Source organism: Podarcis raffonei, chromosome 7, assembly GCF_027172205.1.
Source record: "Podarcis raffonei isolate rPodRaf1 chromosome 7, rPodRaf1.pri, whole genome shotgun sequence".
In the NCBI taxonomy this organism is placed as follows: Eukaryota; Metazoa; Chordata; class Lepidosauria; order Squamata; family Lacertidae; genus Podarcis; species Podarcis raffonei.
Window position 1 is genome coordinate 10,820,876 of NC_070608.1, and position 20,994 is coordinate 10,841,869.

The 20,994-nt window shown below is 45.3% G+C and overlaps 1 protein-coding gene across 1 annotated transcript in view; it reads right to left on the minus strand.

Annotated features, from left to right (window-relative positions):
- The window catches only part of TG (thyroglobulin), a 173,478-nt gene that overhangs the window by 134,980 nt on the left and 17,504 nt on the right, over positions 1-20,994 (minus strand). The window contains exons 10-18 of the mRNA XM_053395737.1: positions 19,574-20,161; positions 15,400-15,639; positions 13,513-13,650; positions 11,856-11,933; positions 10,576-10,688; positions 9,352-9,463; positions 8,003-8,203; positions 6,167-6,370; positions 1,773-1,927 (exon numbers count right to left, since the gene is read on the minus strand). Of these exons, the coding sequence (XP_053251712.1) occupies positions 1,773-1,927; positions 6,167-6,370; positions 8,003-8,203; positions 9,352-9,463; positions 10,576-10,688; positions 11,856-11,933; positions 13,513-13,650; positions 15,400-15,639; positions 19,574-20,161 (1,829 nt within the window). The remainder of the gene's footprint in view (positions 1-1,772; positions 1,928-6,166; positions 6,371-8,002; positions 8,204-9,351; positions 9,464-10,575; positions 10,689-11,855; positions 11,934-13,512; positions 13,651-15,399; positions 15,640-19,573; positions 20,162-20,994) is intronic.

The following is a 20,994-nucleotide window of genomic DNA, read 5'->3' on the forward strand; positions in this document are numbered from 1 at the left end:
AATCAGCTGCTGGCTGGGGGGTGGAGCGAAGTCCAGGTAGGGCAGGCTCCAGCCGCCCGTCTCTCCAGTTGGTCTTTGGAGAGCAACAGGTTGGGAAAGGCTCTCCTGCAAGTTTGCAGACTGTTCACGGCTTTGCTGGCTGGACCTGATGGGAGTTGTAGTCTAAAACATCTGGAGGGCACGGTTTGAGGAAGCAGCTGGAGGGAATGAATGGGATGCTGAACCAGTTTTAGCCAAAGCAGGGCGAGATGAGAATCCTACCAGCCTTCCTCATGAATTCTGAAGCGCTAAACAAGGCACATGCTAAAATAAGGCAGGCCAAGTGGAAAACCTTTTATGTGACTTGGCAATCTTCAATATAATGACCATAACGCACTGGAATATATATCCTTCTACATTTTTTGAAGCTGCCCAAATGAGCTAGGTTTTCCGGTGCACATTTGTTTTCTTAATTATCCCAAGCTCTGGAACAGCAGGTGTAAAGGAAGAGGGGGAAATGTATTTCGCAATGCCCCCAAAAGTTAGTTGGTTCCACTGCCAAACTTGACAAAGGTTGGTTCTTTGTAGCGTTTAGCTGAGGACCAAATTAGACACAATGAGGCACTTCCCCACTGGATATTGGGAAGGGTGCTATTAGTTTACTCGTGCACTGACCCGTTCACATCCACACCTATTTAAACACCATTATATCACATTAACATTCATGGTATCCCTCAAAGAGCCATGGGAATCACAGTTTGCTAAGAGGGCTGAGACTCTCCTAGGACAGTTAGGAAACTAGGGATCTGTGTGATATAGTTGTGCAAAATTCAATCTTCGACCGACTGCAATGGCTGCCAGTTGGTTTCCAGGTGCAATTCAAAGCACTGGTTTTGACCTATAAAGCTTAAACAGCTCAGGACTGCAATATCCTTAAGAATCGCCTCTCACCATATGAACTGACCCGGGCCCTGCAATTATTACCCAAAGTCCTTATTTGTGTGTTTCCTCCACGAGAGGCCCAGAGGTCAGCAACACAAGAATGGGCCTTTTTGTGGTGGCTCCCTGTTTATAGAATGCTCTCCCCAGTGAGGCTGGCCTGGCACGTTCAGTACATATATTTAGACACCAGGCAAAAGTATTATTCTCCCCCCCTCCCCCCGGCCATTGACATTTTAAACTGGGGGAGGGGGGAGATTGTTTTGCTTGTTATTATGTTACTGTATGTATTTTTGTGTTTTTACACTGTAAGCAGCCTTGTGATTCCTGGATTATTATTTTGTGTCTGACCCTTGAATTAAGGACGGTGTATAAATTAAATAAATAAATACGTTGACCCTTGGATCGCCTTGGAAAGCTGCTATGAATTATTATCATTATCATTAATATTATTGCCAAACTTAAAAATGGAAAGTGTGATGCTGGTGGTCAACAAAAGAGGTTTAAAGACTCTCAAAGACAAATCTAAAAAAAAATGTAGTATAAACTCTGACAATTGGGAAACACTGGCCTGTGAGCACTCCAACTGGAGAACAGCCTTTACCAAAGGTGTCATGGGCTTTGAGGACGCTCGAACTCAGGACGAAAGGGAGAAATGATCTAAGAAGGCATGTTTGGCAAACCCTCATTGTGATCAACTCCCACCCAGAAATCTATGTCTCCACTGTGGAAGGACGTGTCGACCCAGAATTGGCCTCCACAGTCACTTACGGACTTATTGTTAAAATCGTGTTCATGGAAGACAATCTGACTCGGCTACGAGTGATCACCAAAGAAGAAGAAGGTATGAATACCTGAATATGACAAAAGCCACGGGCCTTCATCTCATCCAGAATAAAGATCTGGAATGCCCCTAGCAACTTGGAAAAGTCTGGACCACAGGTCTTCTCAGGAGGCAAGACGAGCTGGAAGTGGGTTTGAGTTTGAACGCTCTGGAACGGCTGGAGCCCTTGAAGGAGAACAAAGGAAACCAGTGTTATACAAAACACTCAGACACATCGCCTGTTCTCTCTATTATTATTTTACATACATTTTTCAATCTCCTCATCAATGGGGGCAGGAAGCCAAGAATTCAGACTGGACTAGCAGTGAGTGACTCAGACAAAACCCAGCTTCTCTCTCATTATCCATATCTAATGCTGAAACAAAGGCATTTCACGTGCAAACCTGTGCACCTTAGGAGATATTTGCACCCTAAAGCTGATTAATTTTCAGGAGGACTAATGTGTAAACTAATGTGGAAATGTGGAGAAGTGAACTTTAGGCTGGAAAAAATGAGAATCCAGCATTGAAGGTTCGTTCATCCCTAGTGCTAAGAATCCAGCTGCCCACTAGCTGAGGGTTACACCCAGTGACGTCATCCTATTACCAAAAGGACTTCCACCTGCGCTATGGAATTTCACCTCTCGCTCCTCTCTCTATGAGCATCAGCCCAAAAATGTTCCAGAGGGTCTTGTTTGGAGGTTCTAGCAGGGGAGCGCAGCTATCGTATACCCTTGACCGAAGAACGGTACACTCCTTCTATCTGGGATGGTCGTCCTCTTCCACCGAGCGCGCAGCTTCGGGAGGGACGCACATGGAGCGGTGAGGGAGGAAGGGGACACCCGCCTAGCCAGCCAGATCAGCCGAATCAACCCTGGCGATCAATGGGGTGACAGATGTCGCAGCCAGATCGCCCTCACATCCGAATACCTGGGGATAAATTTGACATCTAAGAATGTGAATCTATTTAAAGATAACTATGAGAAATGTTGGGCAGAAGTGAAAAAAGATTTAGAAATATGGTCAAGTTTGAGACTTTCCTTGTTAGGCCGAATTGCTGTCATTAAGATGAATGTCTTGCCGAGAATGTTATTTTTGTTTCAAACATTGCAGATTGTGGACAAAATGGATTGTTTCAAGAGGTGGCAAAAAGATATATCTAGATTTGTCTGGCAGGGCAAAAAGCCCAGAATAAAATTTAAGATACTAACTGACGCAAAAGAAAGAGGGGGGTTTGCCCTGCCGGACTTAAAATTGTACTATGAATCAGCGGCTTTTTGCTGGCTGAAAAACTGGCTGCTTCTTGAAAATACAGATATTCTGGACTTGGAAGGGTTTAATAATAGATTTGGCTGGCATGCATATATATGGTATGACAAGGTCAAGATCCACCAAGGTTTCAAAAACCATATTGTTAGAAAAGCCCTATATAATGTATGGATTAGATATAAAGACTTGTTGGAAAACAAAACACCCAGGTGGTTGTCACCGATGGAAGCTAAGGAAGTGAAAAAATTAAACATGGAATCTAAATGGCTGAAATATTGGGAAATTATAGAGTATGAGGAGGGAAAAGTTAAATTGCAGAGTTATGAGAAATTGAAGTCCAAAGTAAGAGATTGGCTTCATTATTACCAGATAAATGAAGTTTTTAAACAGGACAGGAAAATTGGCTTTCAGGTGGAAAGGTCGAAATTAGAAACAGAGCTTTTGGAACCCAGTACTAAGAATCTGTCAAGAATGTATAACTTGCTGTTGAAATGGAATACACAGGATGAGTTGGTTAAATCAGCTATGATTAAATGGGCACAGGATATTGGACATGACATTATGTTTGCTGACTGGGAACAGTTATGGACCACCGGTATAAAGTTTACGGCATGTAATGCCTCAAGAGAGAATATTATGAAAATGATTTATAGGTGGTACATGACCCCAGTCAAGCTTGCAAAAATTTACCATTTGCCCAATAACAAATGCTGGAAATGTAATGAAACTGAAGGTACTTTTTATCACCTTTGGTGGACATGCCCAAAGATTAAGGCTTTCTGGGAAAGGATCTATAATGAAATGAAAAAGGTGCTTAAATGCACTTTTGCAAAGAAACCAGAGGCCTTTCTCTTGGGCATGGTAGGCCAATTGGTGTCAAAGAAAGATAGGATGTTTTTTATGTATGCGACAACAGCAGCAAGAGTACTTTTAGCAAAGTACTGGAAGACACAAGAACTACCCACACTGGAAGAATGGCAGACGAAGGTGATTGACTACATGGGACTGGCTGAGATGACCGGCAGAATCCGAGACCAAGGGAAAGAGACGGTGGAAGAAGACTGGAAGAAATTTAAAGTTTACCTTAAGAACTGTTGTAAAATTAATGAGTGCTAAAATGTTTTGAGTAATGCAAAATAGAATTGCAGTGATAAACAATTGGATATGGGAAAAAGGATTTAAAGGAAGTGCCATAAGTAAATAAAATTAGGGGTTGCTGGAAAAATTTAAAACAAGGATGCAGAAAAAGGAGGTATGGGGAAGTCGTTGAAGGAAGGTTTAAGGAAAAGAAGGTTAAGAAATTATACATGTTTATATGTTTGTTTGTTTTTGTATTGTTTTGTATTGTTATTTAATATGTATTGGAAAATTAATAAAAATTTATTTTAAAAACAAAAATGTTCCAGAGGGTCAGGAGGGGGACCCAGAACCAATTTGGGGGTTGTAGAAGAATAGCAGAGAGAGGGAATCCCATTGCGCAAGCAGAAGTCCTTGCGCTAACAGATTGACTTGGTTGGATCCAACCCATAATTTCTCCAGAGGCATCTAAATGTATATATTAGTTTGTGCACATTTTAGGCTAATTTGTACATGAACCTGTGTCCCAAGTTCTTTTAAGTACAGTCATAGGTTGGTTATCGAACGGCTTAGCTGCCGAACAAATCGTCTCCCAAACGCCACAAACCCAGAAGTATGTGTTCCGGTTTGCAAACGTTTTTCGGAAGCCGAACTTCCAACGCCACTTCCGCTTGAGTGCAGGGAGTTCCTGCAGCCAATCAGAAGCCGCACCTTGGTTTTTGAACGGTTCCGGGAGTCGAACGGATTAAGTTCCAGAACCAAGGTACCACTGTACCTAGCAAAAGCCCTGTTGGACACAGAGGGACTTGCTTCTGAGTAAAGATGCAGAGGACAGAACTATAAAAAAGATCAGCTTAGGCTGTTCTGTTCTCATACAGGTTTAAAAGGCAGATTCGTTACAAACACAGCCAAAAGGTGAATGGAGATAAACTGCATGGGAGGGGAAAGTCCATTCAACCTGATATGCAAATGCAAAACGCATGTCTTCCGCTGTTATATGCGGGTCACAACTCCTTTCTATTCAAGAATGTCGACATGCCCAGATGGTTCATCACGTGCAGCCAGAAGGGTTAGTGGTGTGTGCCAAGATTCAACCCCCCCTCCAATATTTGCTTTTATTCTTCCAGGGGCGGGGGGGTGACTCAGAATGCCAAGTGGCTGGGAAGGCAGTAAGGATGGCAATAAACCTGGAGGACCAATTGCTTCCAGCAGCAGCAGAAAAATAAAAATAAATCTATATACAGAAGTCACCAAATTCTGGAGATTACGTGAACTGACATGGGCGGCTCAATCTGTCCCTGGCTGCAGGGTGTGTGCACCACTCCGTGAACCCGAGCAGCTATCCTGTGCCTGGGAGGGCACTCTCTGTCGGGATCTCCATTCGACCAAGCTGATAAAGCTCATCTTCCTCCGGCCGAGTCCCCCGACGTGATTGATGACCTGAGCCTCTGATAAGGCTCCAGGCAATTCCCCCATTCAGCAGAGAATCAAAGCAGCACGCGGAAGTGATGAGATTTATGGGTACATTGCAAAGAGTTTTATTGCTAACTATGCAGACCAAAACCACATCCTCTCTTTGTGAGAGCAGAGAGCAACTGAACAACAAAGGAACAAAAGAACAGGAAACCAGTACGTCACATCCGTCTCCCGTATCCCATGAGATTTCCAACAGTGTGGAATGTGTGGAATGTAAACAGAGTCTTGTGACTCCAAAGCACTGCTCAGTGGCAAATGGAAATTAACATCCTCCGCACCCTGCCACTTTCGGGTGCGTGCCCATCCCAGGCGTCCTCTTTTATTTGTCCCCGTGTCAGTGTCAGTCTGTTGGTTAGCTTTTCTAGTAAGGCTGCTTCCCGTATGGTTTAGTACCAGTGGACCACAGTCACTCCTGACAGGTCTCTGCTCCAGAATCCCACAAACCCCCTCGACGCAATCAAAAAAGAATGGGAGCACGACGAAGGCTACAAAATAAACCCTACCCAATGGACTAAAATCTAGTTTTTTCATGGTTAATTCTCTACTAGCCACAGCCCAGCAGAACCTCCAACCAACTCAGCAAATGCTTAACTTCTGCACTTACTCTGGCAGGTCTGGGAATGGGCTGGATCTCCTAGCCAGAGGCCAGTCTCCGTATCACAGAGCAACAACTCTTCTCCGACACTGTGGAAGCCTGGAGAGCAAATCACTCGGCATTTCTGAGTTGTCGGAGCGTCATCGGAGACACCGCAGAAAACACCACCGTTGGTGACATAAGGGGCATCGAAAGGCAGGCGGCACCGAGGACCTAGGAAAGACATCGACAGTAACAGTTATACACAAGTTGTCTCAAATCGAATTACGAAGCCGTGAGTGGCAAAAGCAGCTTAGCGATAATTCAGACCAGAGGCATACTTTGAGAGAAATGCAATCAGATTTCCTAAAAGTGTTCCCACAACGTTAACTATACACAGGACAAATCCTACGCCGTCTTATTAACAGATGAAGGCCGGAAATTACAGCATGGGCTGTGATCTGAGCTAATGAGAAATAGCCTAGATGAACAAGAATGATATTGTTTTCATAAATGGATTAATCGCCTTCCATATGCGAATCTCAAGGTGATGTACAAGATACAATAAAAATGGCATAAAAGAGTAAAAAACCATGGAAAACAGCAATTATTTAGTATTATTTTAAAAACCACTGATGAAGTAACCATCCTTCACCCTATCTTCAGGGTGCTTTAGAATCTAAAATTGTGTACGAGAGAGAAAAAGTCCTGCTAATTTTTACAGCAGCTCCCAGTTCTTGCACATTCCTGTATCATTTAGGCCTGCAGGAATAGCGTTTTTGAAACATTTCCACACGAGAAGATAATCCCTTACAAACAAAAAAAGGTAGCAGAAGAATGAGATGGCTTATCAGGAACACGTCTCCCTGTTGTGCTAGCTTTCATCTTGCGAGGATCCGTGGGAGAGCATTCAGAAACTTGCTCTCTCCCACCTAACCTTTTGCAGGCTGCAGTGGTACAGTTTACTCAGCCACCTTATCATTTTTCCATCCCATTCTCCCTGCATCTGTAGATCAAGACTTCTTTAATTTCCTCTTCTGGCAAATGTGCACAGCGAGTGGGGATGTGGGTGGTGGTGTGTGTACTAAGATACGTGGCGTTAAAATCCCCAACATGTACAGCAACATGAAAATGCTGGATTTTCCTAACTAGGCTAGATGCACGGAGCAAAATGACCATCGGGGGAATCTCCCTCATACGGAACTGATTAGTTTAATGGAAACCTCATTGGACGCAATGGGCATTCCACAGTTACTACTCGTCTATCTTAAGATGCCTCTTGTGATAAAGAGGATGGGTTTATTGTTCTTTCCCACCCCAGCTGTCACATCTGCCGACAGCTTGCGCAGAGGGGTGAAATGTAACGAGGGGAGGTGGAGATTTGGGGTGTCTAAGTTCTTATGTTGGGGGAGAAACCGGAAGGGGCCACTCCCGGAATCTGCAAGTGACTAAGACGGACATGAACTTTGTGGCTATGCACTGTAAATAGTTTGCACCAATAAAACCTGTAAAAGACAGGTTACTCACCAGCCTGGTTACTCACGAGCAACCACCACCAGCACAGGACAGCAGGTCTCCCTATTTCAAGTCTGGCACTGCTTAACTAGCTTTTCAGTCAACAAGCAGAAAAGTCTCATTGTCAATATGTTCTCCGGAATCCTAAGCGTAAGAACTCCTAGAACTCAGATATCTATCTATCCATCCACCCATCCTATCAATCCAGATCTGGATCCAGATATGTATCATTAAATTCTCAAAGTTCCCACATGAATCCACACAATGCAAACCAGCATTTCCCAGTGTGCAGATTGGCCACAACCGCTCCAAGGAAAGCACAAAACTGCCCAGACTTCCAATTTCACTCACGTTCGCATGAAAGCTTCTTTCCATTGATTCGTGTTCCAGGAACCTCCTCTCCATTCTCAAAGACACACCAGCTGCTTTCCTGGTCTTCGGTCCGTTGCACGGGTGAGAACCCCCCACTGCTGCTTTCACACTGAGGGATGTAACCTCGACCCATTTCCCGCAAGAGAGCCTTGGACTCCAGCATCTTGCAGTAACTGGGGCCTTTTGAAGAGGAGGAGAGAGATGGTGAAAAAGAGCCCTGTAAGGCTAGATGCATGGCTATGGGCAAAGATGAGTTGTGCATCTGGGCTCAGGGGGGAGCATTAACAGTGACTCCCCCAAAGAGCTCAATGATTTGGCAAGGATATAAGGGATTAGGTGGCCCTTGACAGACAGTGTACCAAAATATTATCATTATCATTAATTAAATTTGTATACCACCCTCTACCCACAAGTCTCAGGGCAGTTCACGAGATAAAAACGCATCCGTTAATGGAAATAACATACAGAAATGCATTATATTAGGTAGAATTGCTGACAAAAAACATGTATACAGTGGTACCTGTTGGAAAATTCTATTTCACCTTAAGTTGCAGACGTGTGAGATTGTTACATGTCACATGTCTGTTTACGTTCCAGCACAGTTTGCTGGGAACTTCCGTTGTGTATAGCTTTTGCTTTTGACTCTCTCTCTGAGGAGACGAGAGACGACATGTTTCCTTTGTCATGATTTATGCTTAATAAATCCGTAGCTTGTTAGTATGTTTCCACAAGCCTCACGCCACTTCTGTTTGCGCAGTACGCTCTGCTGATATAGTGTGCTCAGGCATTGAAGTCTGAGTCACTGATTTACGTCACACCAGAGGTCTGGGTTTCGTCACGGCTGGAAGGGCATGATCCAGAGGTCCGTTCTTAACCCGAAACCGTTCTTAACCTGAAGTGCGCTTTCGCTAATGGGGTCTCCCACTGCCACAGCACCGCTGCTGCACGATTTCTGTTGTCATCCTGTGGCAAAGTTCGCAACATGGAGCAACTACTTCTGGGTTAGCGGAGTTTGTAACCCAAAGTGGTTGTAACCCGAGGTGCCACTGTACAGTGATATTTTTCTAGTAAAAAAGGTGGTGTAACTCCCCATGAACGCCTCCCTCCTTCTCTTAGAACGACAATTGGCACCCACCTGAGAGGTGCCGGAACTGAGTTCCGGAGAGTTCCAGCTGAAAAAAAAAGCCCTGTATGTATATTAGGAGAAAGTAATCCTAACACACTGACGAGAAAAGTGCACTGAGATGCTGAAGAATTTTCACAAATAAACTGAAATTGACAGGTTCGTCCATCCCCAAACCAGAAGGAAAGGTAAGGAAGGCGCTTACAGTGAGCTCTGCCATTTGCATCAACGTCGCTCTGTTGAAAGGCTTCGCCAGATGTTGGATCTACACACCAGGCCCTGGTTTCTGACTTCTGTAGCACAGCATAGGCACCAGTCTAGAAGGAAGCAGCTGCGTTATAGTTGCAGAACGAGAAGCCTTCTGTAAGGCTGCTATTTATCTAAGGACCGTTATCTGAGAAATGGTGGGTTGCATCTAACAAAGTTATCCTTTTCGCTCCTACGCTATAGGATTCTGCTCTCTCTTCAACCTCAAATGGGCAGCTTGTCATGCAATTCTACTCAATATTGACCCAGAGCAGATTCCAATGTATAGTTAGCAGAGTAAAAACCTAAACACGTTGCAGGATTCCCAAAAAAATAGACCAGAGGCAATCAATATTTCATCCAGCAGAGCTTTACTGCTACTGAAGGCAAATGAGCATAACGGTCACAAATCCAATACATTCAGGACAGGCACTGCCCATAAGAAATCCAGTTGCAGCAGACTTAACTTAATTTTACAATAACTTATAATAAGTCTGAACCTTAACACTATCTATGTACAGAACACCACACCAGAAGGAAAAGAGATAGAGAAAGTGGAACCCAGGCTCTTTCTGGCCCTACTTTTATAGACAGCATGACCTTGACTGAAAGAGATAAGAGTTTAAGCCAGCTGTACTCAGCTTCTCTGAAGGAATAACCCAAACATCATGAACCTTCTGCTTGTTTCTTTCACACAGAGAGGTTCCGAAACCCTCTTGAATTAGCCAGAAGAGGAAAGATCTCTACACATAAGATCAATCCTTTCTGCACTAAGAAATGCAAATTGACACAGCTTGCCGATAGCAACCACCAACAGCACAGGGAGCAAGAGGAGGGAGGGAGGGAGGGAGGGAGGGAGGGAGGGAGGGAGGGAGGGAGGAAGGAAGGAAGGAAGGAAGGAAGGAAGGAGGGAGCCTCCTAAATAGTTCATTGGATTTGTGTCCTTCTTAAAAATGGGTGACTTATCCCTGACTTCACTATTTACTAAGGTGGAGGTGAATTGTAAGGGACACTTTGTTCCATCCCACAAATCACTGGGACTGGATTTATTTCATCCCTACCCAAAAACGAAATGCACATTTTCCAAAATTCAGATTGGAAATGTGCACAGTTCAGATTGCAGTCCGATAATTCCTATAAACCAGAGTAAAAATCCCCAAGGTTTCAGTGCTACTGGACTTGCCTCTGCACAGGAGGGAGCAAACAGGTCTGCTGAAGTAACATTAAACGTCAGTCCAGTCCGTCTCCAGCCAGAGATTAAGGCATTCGCTTGGGAGCGTTGACATGGCGTCTGACCTGCATTAAAGTAAAAGTCTTGGTCAGTCATGAAAGTTCCAGTCAGAATATCACCGTGCATAGTCAGTCGCTTGTTCCCCCATGCAGATGGGATGACAGCTGCAGGGACTGAAAACTAAGGATGCAATCCAGCCAAGTGTATTACCACAGCAAGTAGTTGCAAATTCAGACACACAGGGCAAGCAGTGATGAGTCAAATCCATCCCCAGAGTAACTTTGATGACTTCAACAGAGCCAGAGGGAAAGGGTTCTCTCTCTCTCTCTCTCTCTCTCTCTCTCTCTCTCTCTCTCTCTCTCTGTGTGTGTGTGTGTGTGTGTGTGTGAGAGAGAGAGAGAGAGAGAGAGAGAGAGAGAGAGAGAGAAATATGCTCCCTGAATCTGCACTGAAACTGACTCTCAGAACAAAGAAGTAGTTACAAAATACATCTCATGTATCATGTACAGCTCATGGCCACCAATGGAACTTCTAAGGCATGGCATTGGTCCATTGATGTGGGTCGTCTTATACATGGTTAGCAGCGGGCCAATGGGTGATCGGTGGCAACAGCCAGCAGGAGATTGGCAGCAGCGATTGGCGTGTGAATGGTTGCTGCGGCAAGGGCTGCTGGTGATTGGCTGCGGCTGCGGCAATTGGTCGTGGTAGTTACGGCAGCGTCAAGGCGTGAGTGCAACCAGTTGCGGTGACACACACCCCCACACGAGAAAGCTCAACAGTTTTGGGCAATTTCCTCCCCATAAAATTTTGTTGCGGTTCAAAAAAATAGGTGTCCGCTTGTACATGAGGACGTGTTATACACTGAAAAATACGGTACAGATTCCTGCCTTGCAGTGGGTTGGCCTAGATGACCCTAGAGCCAGTGTGGTGTAGTGGTTAAGAGTGGTAGACTCATAATCTGGTGAACCGGGTTCGCGTCTCCGCTCCTCCACACGCAGCTGCTGGGTGACCTTGGGCTAGCTACACTTCTCTGAAGTCTCTCAGCCCCACTCACCTCACAGAGTGTTTCTTGTGGGGGAGGAAGGGAAAGGAGAATGTTAGCCACTTTGAGACTCCTTCGGGTAGTAATAAAGTGGGATATCAAATCCAAACTCTTCTTCTTCTTCCTTAGGATCCCTACAATTCTATGATTCTATGACAAGGACAAAATTTGAAAGAGGAATACGACTTACACTGGGGCAGCTGTGTTGAGCGCGTCACCAGGGAATCTGATATATAGCGTCCTCTCTCATCCACACACCAGCAGTGACCTAAGATGCAACAAAACATATATCTAATATCTGCAATAGTCAGATACCCTGGCGCACTCAATTGTAGTGGATGGAACTGGACAACAGGTTCGAAATAATGGAATAAATTGCACCGAACTAGCCCTCGGCATCGTCTCAATTGGTTGCTATGCCCACAATCATCCTTTCCTAACTTGTGTATTTATAGATGAACTGATATTACAAAGACACCGTCTCCATTTCTCTCTCTTCCAGCAGAAGTCAATCCTGCAAAGGATGTGCTGATTCCCCAACATTTGCAAAGAAATGCAATGCTGGTTTTGCACTCTGCGCTTCCCCAAGCGCTATGAGCAAGTCCCAGGGGGCAACCATTTACAGGTTCCATTCCCTTGTGGTGAAAAATTATTGGCAAGAAGACCTGGTCTTTAAAAGCAGGAACTGGGAATCTTTTTTCCCCAGCTTGAGGGCCACATTGCTTTGTGAGCAACTTCCGGGGGCCACATGCTGGTGGTAAGGTAAAGGTAAAAAGGTAAAGGACCCCTGGGCAGTTATGTCCAGTCAAAGGCGACTATGGGGTTGTGGCGCTCATCTCGTTTTCAGGCCGAGGGAGCCAGCATTTGTCCGCAGACAGTTTTCTAGCTCATGTGGCCAGCATGACTAAACCGCTTCTGGTGCAACAGGACACCATGATGAATGCCAGTGCGCACGAAAATGCCGTTTACCTTCCCACCACAGTGGTGCCTATTTATCTACTCGCACTGGTGTGTTTTCAAACTTCTAAGTTGGCAGAAGCTGGAACAGAGCAATGGGAGCTCACCTCGTCACACACATTCAAACCGCCGACCTTCCGAATGGTAAGCCCAAGGGACTCAGTGGTTTAGACCACAGTGCCACCCGCATCCCTTGGTGGAGCCAGAGGGAAAAGTGGGCAGAGCAATGGTGGCAACCCTTAAAGGTAAAGGGACCCCTGACCATTAGGTCCAGTCGTGACCAACTCTGGGGTTGCAGCGCTCATCTCGCTTTATTGGCCGAGGGAACCGGGGTACAGCTTCCGGGTCATGTGGCCAGCATGACTAAGCCACTTCTGGCGAACCAGAGCAGCACACAGAAACGCCGTTTACCTTCCCACCGGAGTGGTACCTATTTATCTACTTGCACTTTGACGTGCTTTCAAACTGCTAGGTGGGCAGGAGCTGGGACCAAGCAACGGGAGCTCACTTCGTCACGGGGATTTGAACCACTGACCTTCTGATCGGCAAGTCTTAGGCTCTGTGGTTTAACCCACAGTGCCACCCTTGTCCTGTGGCAACCCTTACCTTACCAGTTTACAATAGCTGATATACCAAACACAGGAAAGCTAGCTAGGGTAGGGAACAGAGGGCCCAATGCAGCCCTCTCCAGGCTTCTATATCCAGGTCTTAAGTCTCCCCCATCATATCACACCCCTCACCAGTCCTGTCCAACCCCCTCCTTAAATGGTTCTTCAACAGAATCTTTTGAGGGTCAGTAAACGAAGAGGGGCCACAGGCACTAACTATGGCCTAGGACTCCTCAGCTGTCCTAAGTGCTGCCAACTGGCTTTTTTCGCCCTCTCTCTCACCTGAGCTGTCATAACACTGGACAGGTAGCCAGTTCCCCAGCCCATCGCACTGGGGGATGTAAGGCTGAAATCCCAAGCGCAAGGCCTCTCCTGAGGAATTCTGGGATGTGGAGAAACTCCTCCAATAGAAACGCAAGGCTTCAAAGAAAAACAAGGAACAAAAGCATACGATCTCAGCAGGTATATTTGGCATGGAGAGGTAGACAAGCAAGCTGCTTTCCTGCAGATTCATAAATAGCTGTGGACAACTGGACAGACTTGATTATTGTAACTCGCTCTACATGGGGCTGCCTTTGAGACTGACCCAGAAACTCCAGTGGGTGCAGAATGCCACAGCGAGGCTCCTTACGGTGTCCTCGCCATGGGATCACATTCACCCAGTGCCATACCAGCTGCACTGGCTCCTGGTGGAGTACAGGATCGGGTTAAAGGTGCTGGTTTTAACCTTTAAAGCCCTATACGGCCTAGGACCCTCGTACCTACGGGACTGCCTCTTCTGGTGTGTTCCATGGAGGACCTTACGGTCTTCAAATAAAAACATCTTGGAGATCCCGGGACACAGGGAAGTTAAGCTGGCCTCAACTAGAGCCAGGGCTTTTTCGGCCATGGCACCGATCTGGTGGAACGCTCTGTCACAAGAGACTAGGGCCCTGCGGGACTTGACATCTTTCTGCAGGGCCTGCAAGATGGAGCTGTTCCACCAGGCCTTTAGCCAAGGCACAGTCTGACCCCCTCCTTTGGTAATCCTCACAGAACTCTAACCCAATGGTTGCCATTAATTTGACTTTGAATTGATTTTAGAATGAATTGATTTTAGAATGTATTTCAATTAATTGATTGTGATTTTATGTAAACTGTGTTATTTTTAGTGTTGTTAGCCGCTCTGAGCCCGGCTTCGGCTGGGAAGGGTGGGATATAAATATTGTTGTTGTTGTTGCATCTGTGGCATGACTTCCCTCCAAGGTCAAATGACACCTTTTCTCCAAGGTGACCTGCATGGTTCTTCCCCTCTTCATTTTATCCTCACAATACACTTGTGAGATACATTAGCTAGAGACGCCATGACTGTCCAAGGTCACCTGGCAAGCTTAATGGCCAAGTGGGGAATTTGAACCCAAGTCTCCCAGGTCTTAGGCTCAATGCTTTAACTGCTACCTCACACATTGTTAACAGCAATTTATTAATTGCCATCTACAACATCATCTCAAGGCGATGTACAATCAAAACGGCAAAAAACCCAGGGGTTATTTTGTTTGTTTGTTTTTAAACCCAGATACATTTGAAACAAAACTAAAACAAGACAAAATGGACACCGGTGGCAAAGTCCGATTTATCTAGCTGAGAAAGCCTGGAAAAGTGGGTGTTTGCCATGGATGTCTATTTCCTATTGTATTTTAGCCCCAGTAGCTGTTTTCCCCAGTTTCGGGAGAGGCTGATGTTCAGCAGAGCAATGCCACCTTGGGCTCCATGGAGAAAACGGTGGGATGAAAATGTCATACATATATATATATATATATATATATATATATATATATATATACATACATACATACATAACAGCCCTCAACATCTGAAGGGTACCACATTGGCTGTCCTGGTCTTCGTTAACTGGCAATGGCTCCCCAGGGTTTCAGAAAGAGGCCTTTTCCAGCTCTTCCCCAAGATCCCATGAAGCGTCATCTTTTGCATTATTCCCCCACCCCCTGGCAAATGGGAAACCAGAACCAGCTTCTCCAAGATCCCCCAAGGGCCTGACTGGTTATCTAACTCTCCCATAAGAGTCCACCTGGCCATCAAAGGTTGAGGTCCCCCCACAAAAAATAACATCTGTTTCACCAGATCGACAGAGACCATTCTCCCACCCTCCCACCCCCATTCCAAACATACTTGATTGCGCAGCCAGCCGAATGGCGTAATCGCTTCCGGTCAGCAACCCTTCTGAAATCGTGATGCTCGTCGACGGAGAAATATTGCTCAGGAGCTCTTTGTCTGTCAGTGTGATGCCTTTCGCTACTAAAAAACTCTGCCCCAAAGGAAAGTGGGAGCTGTTGGAGTCCTTAATGAGTTGCTCCACTTTGCTAACGAATTGCATGGCGTCTCGTTTGGTGGCTTCACACTCTCCGGGGCCTGTTGGAAGGGGAAAGCATTGTTATGGGTGTAAGAAGGCATTGGTTTCCGTTCCGTTCCATTCCTCCCTGTATATGTTGCGTGCAACGCTGTCTCCCTTCCACTGCAGTTCGCTTTCCGCTGAAAATTACAATATTCACCTCGCTGTCCGCCATGGTTGAATTATGCTATTTACATGATTCATTGTGTAACTTACGTTGTCAGGATGTTATTCCACCTCATTCATTTCAGCGCAATGGAAGCACAATGCAAATCACGGGAAGAATTGGGGGGGGCGAGTCTAGGAGAAGAAAGGGAAGCTCTCAGGTGAGAGTTAGGAGGGTCCATCCCTCTCTGTGTGAGATAAGGGTTAAGGTCTACCTTTGAGAGAGGACTTTGCATTTTCCTTTCTCTTTCTACTTTTGCTTTTGTTCAGACTATTTTGTTTTATATTGCACTGTGTTATGAAAAGCCTTCATAAAATCTTGTTTTAAAAAGATGGCTACTAGTCCTAACTTTAAATCTAACTCTATGAGCTGCCCTCAGAGCCTGTCAGCAGCCCTAGGTATATGAATGCCATGGAAGGAGAGCTGGAGAAGGCAACTGCCATCAAGTGGCAGTCTATAAACGTGGAAAGCAGGAACATATTTTCATCATGGGAACAGTTATGGAAAGAGGATTTGAAGTTTACAGCCTGCTGTTCGTTGAAAGAAAATTACAGTGGTACCTCGGGTTAAGTACTTAATTCGTTCCGGAGGTCCGTTCTTAACCTGAAAATGTTCTTAACCTGAACATGCCGCCAGAGCACAATTTCTGTTCTCATCCTGAAGCAAAGTTCTTAACCTGAATCACAATTTCCGGGTTAGTGGAGTCTGTAACCTGAAGCGTATGTAACCTAAGGTAACACTGTATGTAACCTAAGGTACCACCAGAGGCTTTTTTGTTAGGTATTATAGATGCGGAACTACCAAAAGAAAAGAAAATACTGTTTGTGTATGCAACGACAGCAGCAAGGATGCTTCTAGCCCAGAGATGGAAAGAAGAAGAAGTACCAAAAGGAGAAGAGTGGCAGACCAAGCTGGTGGAATATGCAGAAATGGCGAGACAGACGGGAAAGATCAGAAACCAGGAAGACCAAGTATTCTTAAAAGACTGGAATAATTTTCTAACATAACCGAGAGACCACTGTAAACAGTTGAAATCTTTGGCAGGAATAATGACACTTATAAAGTAATATGAATTTTGGATACTATGATTATATGACAGATAAAAAGGTAAAGGGACCCCTGACCATTAGGTCCAGTCATGACCGACTCTGGGGTTGCAGCGCTCATCTTGCTTTATTGGCCGAGGGAGCCGGTGTACAGCTTCCAGGTCATGTGGCCAGCATGACTAAGCCGCTTCTGGCGAACCAGAGCAGCGCACGGAAACGCCATTTACCTTCCCGCTGGAGTGGTACTATTTATCTACTTGCACTTTGACGTGCTTTCGAACTGCTAAGTTGGCAGGAGCAGGGACCGAGCAACAAGAGCTCACCCCGTCGCAGGGATTCGAAAGATAGATTACGTGACAGATAGTTTATATGACAGATAGATTACAGTAAAAGATGCAGGAATAAAATTTAGAACTGGAACCCATGGAAGGAAGGAAAGAGGCCTGAAGTTTCAAAAGAACCCTTTTTAAATGTTGATTATGTTACATTTGTTGTGTAAAACTAATGCAAAAATTTACACATAAAAAAAGGGAAAACAGGAGGCTGGACTAATCCGCCACAGCTCTTCATATGCCGGTCCAGAATTAATTGTAGAAATCCTCCTAGTTAAACTGCCGGTTAGGAGGAACGGAATAGCAATCAGAGTGAACTCATGGAACAAAGAGGAAATGTATTTGGCCTCAGATTCTCATTTATTCCTACACTTCCTTCTGTTTCCACTGTCTGGATATATATCCTTAGCGTTCTCATGGAGATGAGAGACTGCCACAAACTTTATATTAATCTGGTATGTAGCTCTGCAGACACAACTGTCACATATCCTGTGTCAGAGCACACCCCAGAGGACTTGGGAAGAGATTCCTAAGGACTGAGTATCCCTTGTTCACTCCTTGGTCCTTCCTCTTTAAAAACAATGCGAGGCTATATTCCCAGCCCTTATTATATGAAGGCACGTTTGAAAACCTGCAAGCAATTTCCAGCAGTTGCAGAGTCAGGCTCATGTACTTATTCCTTTGCAATGTCCACTACTCTGAGCCCTCTCAGTAACTTAGGTCATCCAAGGTCTTCCTCCGAGTCCAGGCACCCAATTCATAAAATGCAATACCACCTTGTTGAAAAGGATTCCACTTCAGCAAAATCGCTGTTCATCGTATTACAGACTAGCAGCCTCATACTTGGTGCTGCTCAGGAATTCTAAGAAACCTAAAAAATCAGCGCAGTTCTGAAAGGTTTTGTGCTCCACATCAATTCAAAGTGGCACCCAACCGAATCTAAATACAGTGGTACCTCGGGTTAAGTACTTAATTCGTTCCGGAGGTCCGTTCTTAACCTGAAACTGTTCTTAACCTGAAACACCACTTTAGCTAATGGGGCCTCCTGCTGCCGCTGAGCCGCCGGAGCACCATTTCTGTTCTCATCCTGAAGCAAAGTTCCTAACCTGAGGTACTATTTCTGGGTTAGCGGAGTCTGTAACCTGAAGCATCTGTAACCTGAAGCGTATGTAACCTGAGATACCACTGTACAGACAGAAACCTGATCCTTGATCTCAGGAGCCATCATGATAATTTGGTTACCATATCTTAAGAGGTGTCCAAATACATAGGAAACAAGAAACTCTCCAAAACATTGAGTATAGTGGGTATCTCGGTTTTCAAATGTAATCCATTCCGTAAGACCGTCTGAGTTCTGAAACGTTCGAAAACCGAAAGCTCAATAGCTGACAGCTAGGCCTCAGGATCTTGTGCTCAGCAGAAACCATGTGGCGTGTTCGACTTCCGAGGCATGTTTGAAAACTGAAGCATTTACTTCCGCGTTTACAGCGTTCACAAACTGAAATGTTAGTCAATGGAGACTTTTGAAAATCGAGGTACCACTGTAGATGTTTCGCCCAATCCAGATTTGGTCTGAATCCCAGTCTTCACTAACCTAGTGTCCTCTGCCTGTTTGGGACTATAAGTCCCATCATGGCTGTCCTGGCTGAGCCTAATGGGTGCCAGATTTACATATAAACTAAACAAGCTATAGCTTAGGGCTTCATTCTCTTGCCCCCCCACCCAAAATAAAATTCACTATTAATATAGGTAAAGGTAAAGGTACCCCTGCCCGTGCGGGCCAGTCGTGTCCGACTCTGGGGTTGCGCGCCCATCTCGCTTAAGAGGCCGGGGGCCAGCGCTGTCCGAAGACACTTCCGAGTCACGTGGCCAGCGTGACAAGCTGCATCTGGCGAACCAGAGCAGTGCATGGAAACACCGTTTACCTTCCCGCTAGTAAGCGGTCCCTATTTATCTACTTGCACCCGGGGGTGCTTTCGAACTGCTAGGTTGGCAGGCGCTGGGACCAAGCAACGGGAGCGCACCCTGCCGCGGGGATTCAAACCTAACAATCGGCAAGTCCTAAGTGCTGAGGTTTTACCCACAGCGCCACTTCTTCTTAATTGTATTTCAGTTCAACAATTACTTTGATAAAATACATATTTTGTTATGTGCAAATGGCTTTAGATACCTATTAGGTCCATAAATTGCCATATAGCATATATTCAACACACAACACACAAAAACAGCGACAATTTGTTGTTGACAAAGGGCAGCTGAACATATAAAGGGCCCCATTACCTTCAGTAGCTTAGGGCCTCATCAAACCTAAATCCAGCCCTGTTCCAAATCCTCAAGTTGGCCAAAGTTGGCATGAACATTTACAGTACAATTTAAGCACAAAGTCTAATGACTAGGGCGAGTTACTTACAGTCCGGGATCTTGTTCACATCAGCTTCCTTTCCTTGCATTTGCCCCCTTTCATCAACACACCAGCAATTGCGAAGGTCAAAGTGTCCTAGCGGGGTGCTGAAATCGCTGGAAGATCCTGGGTAATGAGTGAGGTGTCCCTGAAGGAGCTGCCAAAACGTGAACGGCTCCAGCAAGACATTCAGTGATGGATCTCCTGCGGTCTTGCCTTCCAGCACTTCTTGAGGAACTACATCGAAGGAAGGAAACTTGGCAAACTCTGGAAAGACCTTCTGGTGGCCGGCATCATAAAGGATTTTGACAAAGTCTTCAAAGCTTTGCTGAGATCTCTCTTTATAGTTGAGCAGGATGCCCAACAAGTCACCGAAAGGAAGAGCCCTGCCGTTATTATTCTGGCTGATCCACCTTTGATACCACGCAAAAGTTTGTTCTGGGGGGCCATTGCATTGGACCTGCCTCCATCGACCATCAAGACCGCACTGTGGGATGTAGACGCTGGACAGCTCAGGCAGGGACGAAGGTTCCAGCAGAAGTTGCTGCACAGTTCTCAGGAAAGCCTGACCGCCTGCTAGCTGGCAATCACTTGGACCTACAGGAGGCAAAGGCAACACAGCCCGCTAAGCACGCAATAAAGAGTTGAAGGTAGCATTACAACATTCAGTTGTGTCATTGGTCAGATTATTTCCAGAGGGTGGCAACATGAAAACGGGCCTTCTCTGTAGTGGCTCCCATTTGTGGAATGCTCTCCCCAGAGAGGTTTGCCAGATACCTTTATTATATATTTTAAGGTGCCAGGCAAAAATGTTCCCCTTCAACTGGGCCTTTAGCTGATTCTACAGCATTTTAAATGTGTTTGTGGGAAGGGGGGGGGAACTGTTTTGCTATTTTGTTTAACTTATTTTCATGTTTTTATCCTGTGTTTTATTCTTTGAACCGCCCTGAGATCTTATGAGGAACGATGGTATATAAATCTAACAAATACTATAAGAAAATAAAAATTCATGAGGTAAAAAAAATCATTAAAAGGTATGCCTGATTAATTGGGGAGCAGACCAAAAAAAATATGGCGAGTGGCAGATATTATGTTAAAAAGAGGATTGTTTCTTCTTTCACACATGGCTCCTACTCTGCTCCTCATGTGTGTCATCAAACAAAACCTGTATTTTCCCCTGCAGAATAATTGGCTCTATTTTTTGCAGATCTAAGAGACTGTCTAATAAATTAATGCTCAGCTAAGATTTATTCAGTCATTTGACAGACATGATTTTATCCAAATATGAATCTGGTTCACAGCAGAAGGGCTGGAACTCAGCCAGAGGGATTTCAGCACTGGTAAGCTAAAACCTGAGTGCTCACTGGAAGGGCAGATCGTGAAGCTGAGGCTCCAATACTTTGGCCACCTCATGAGAAGAGAAGACTCCC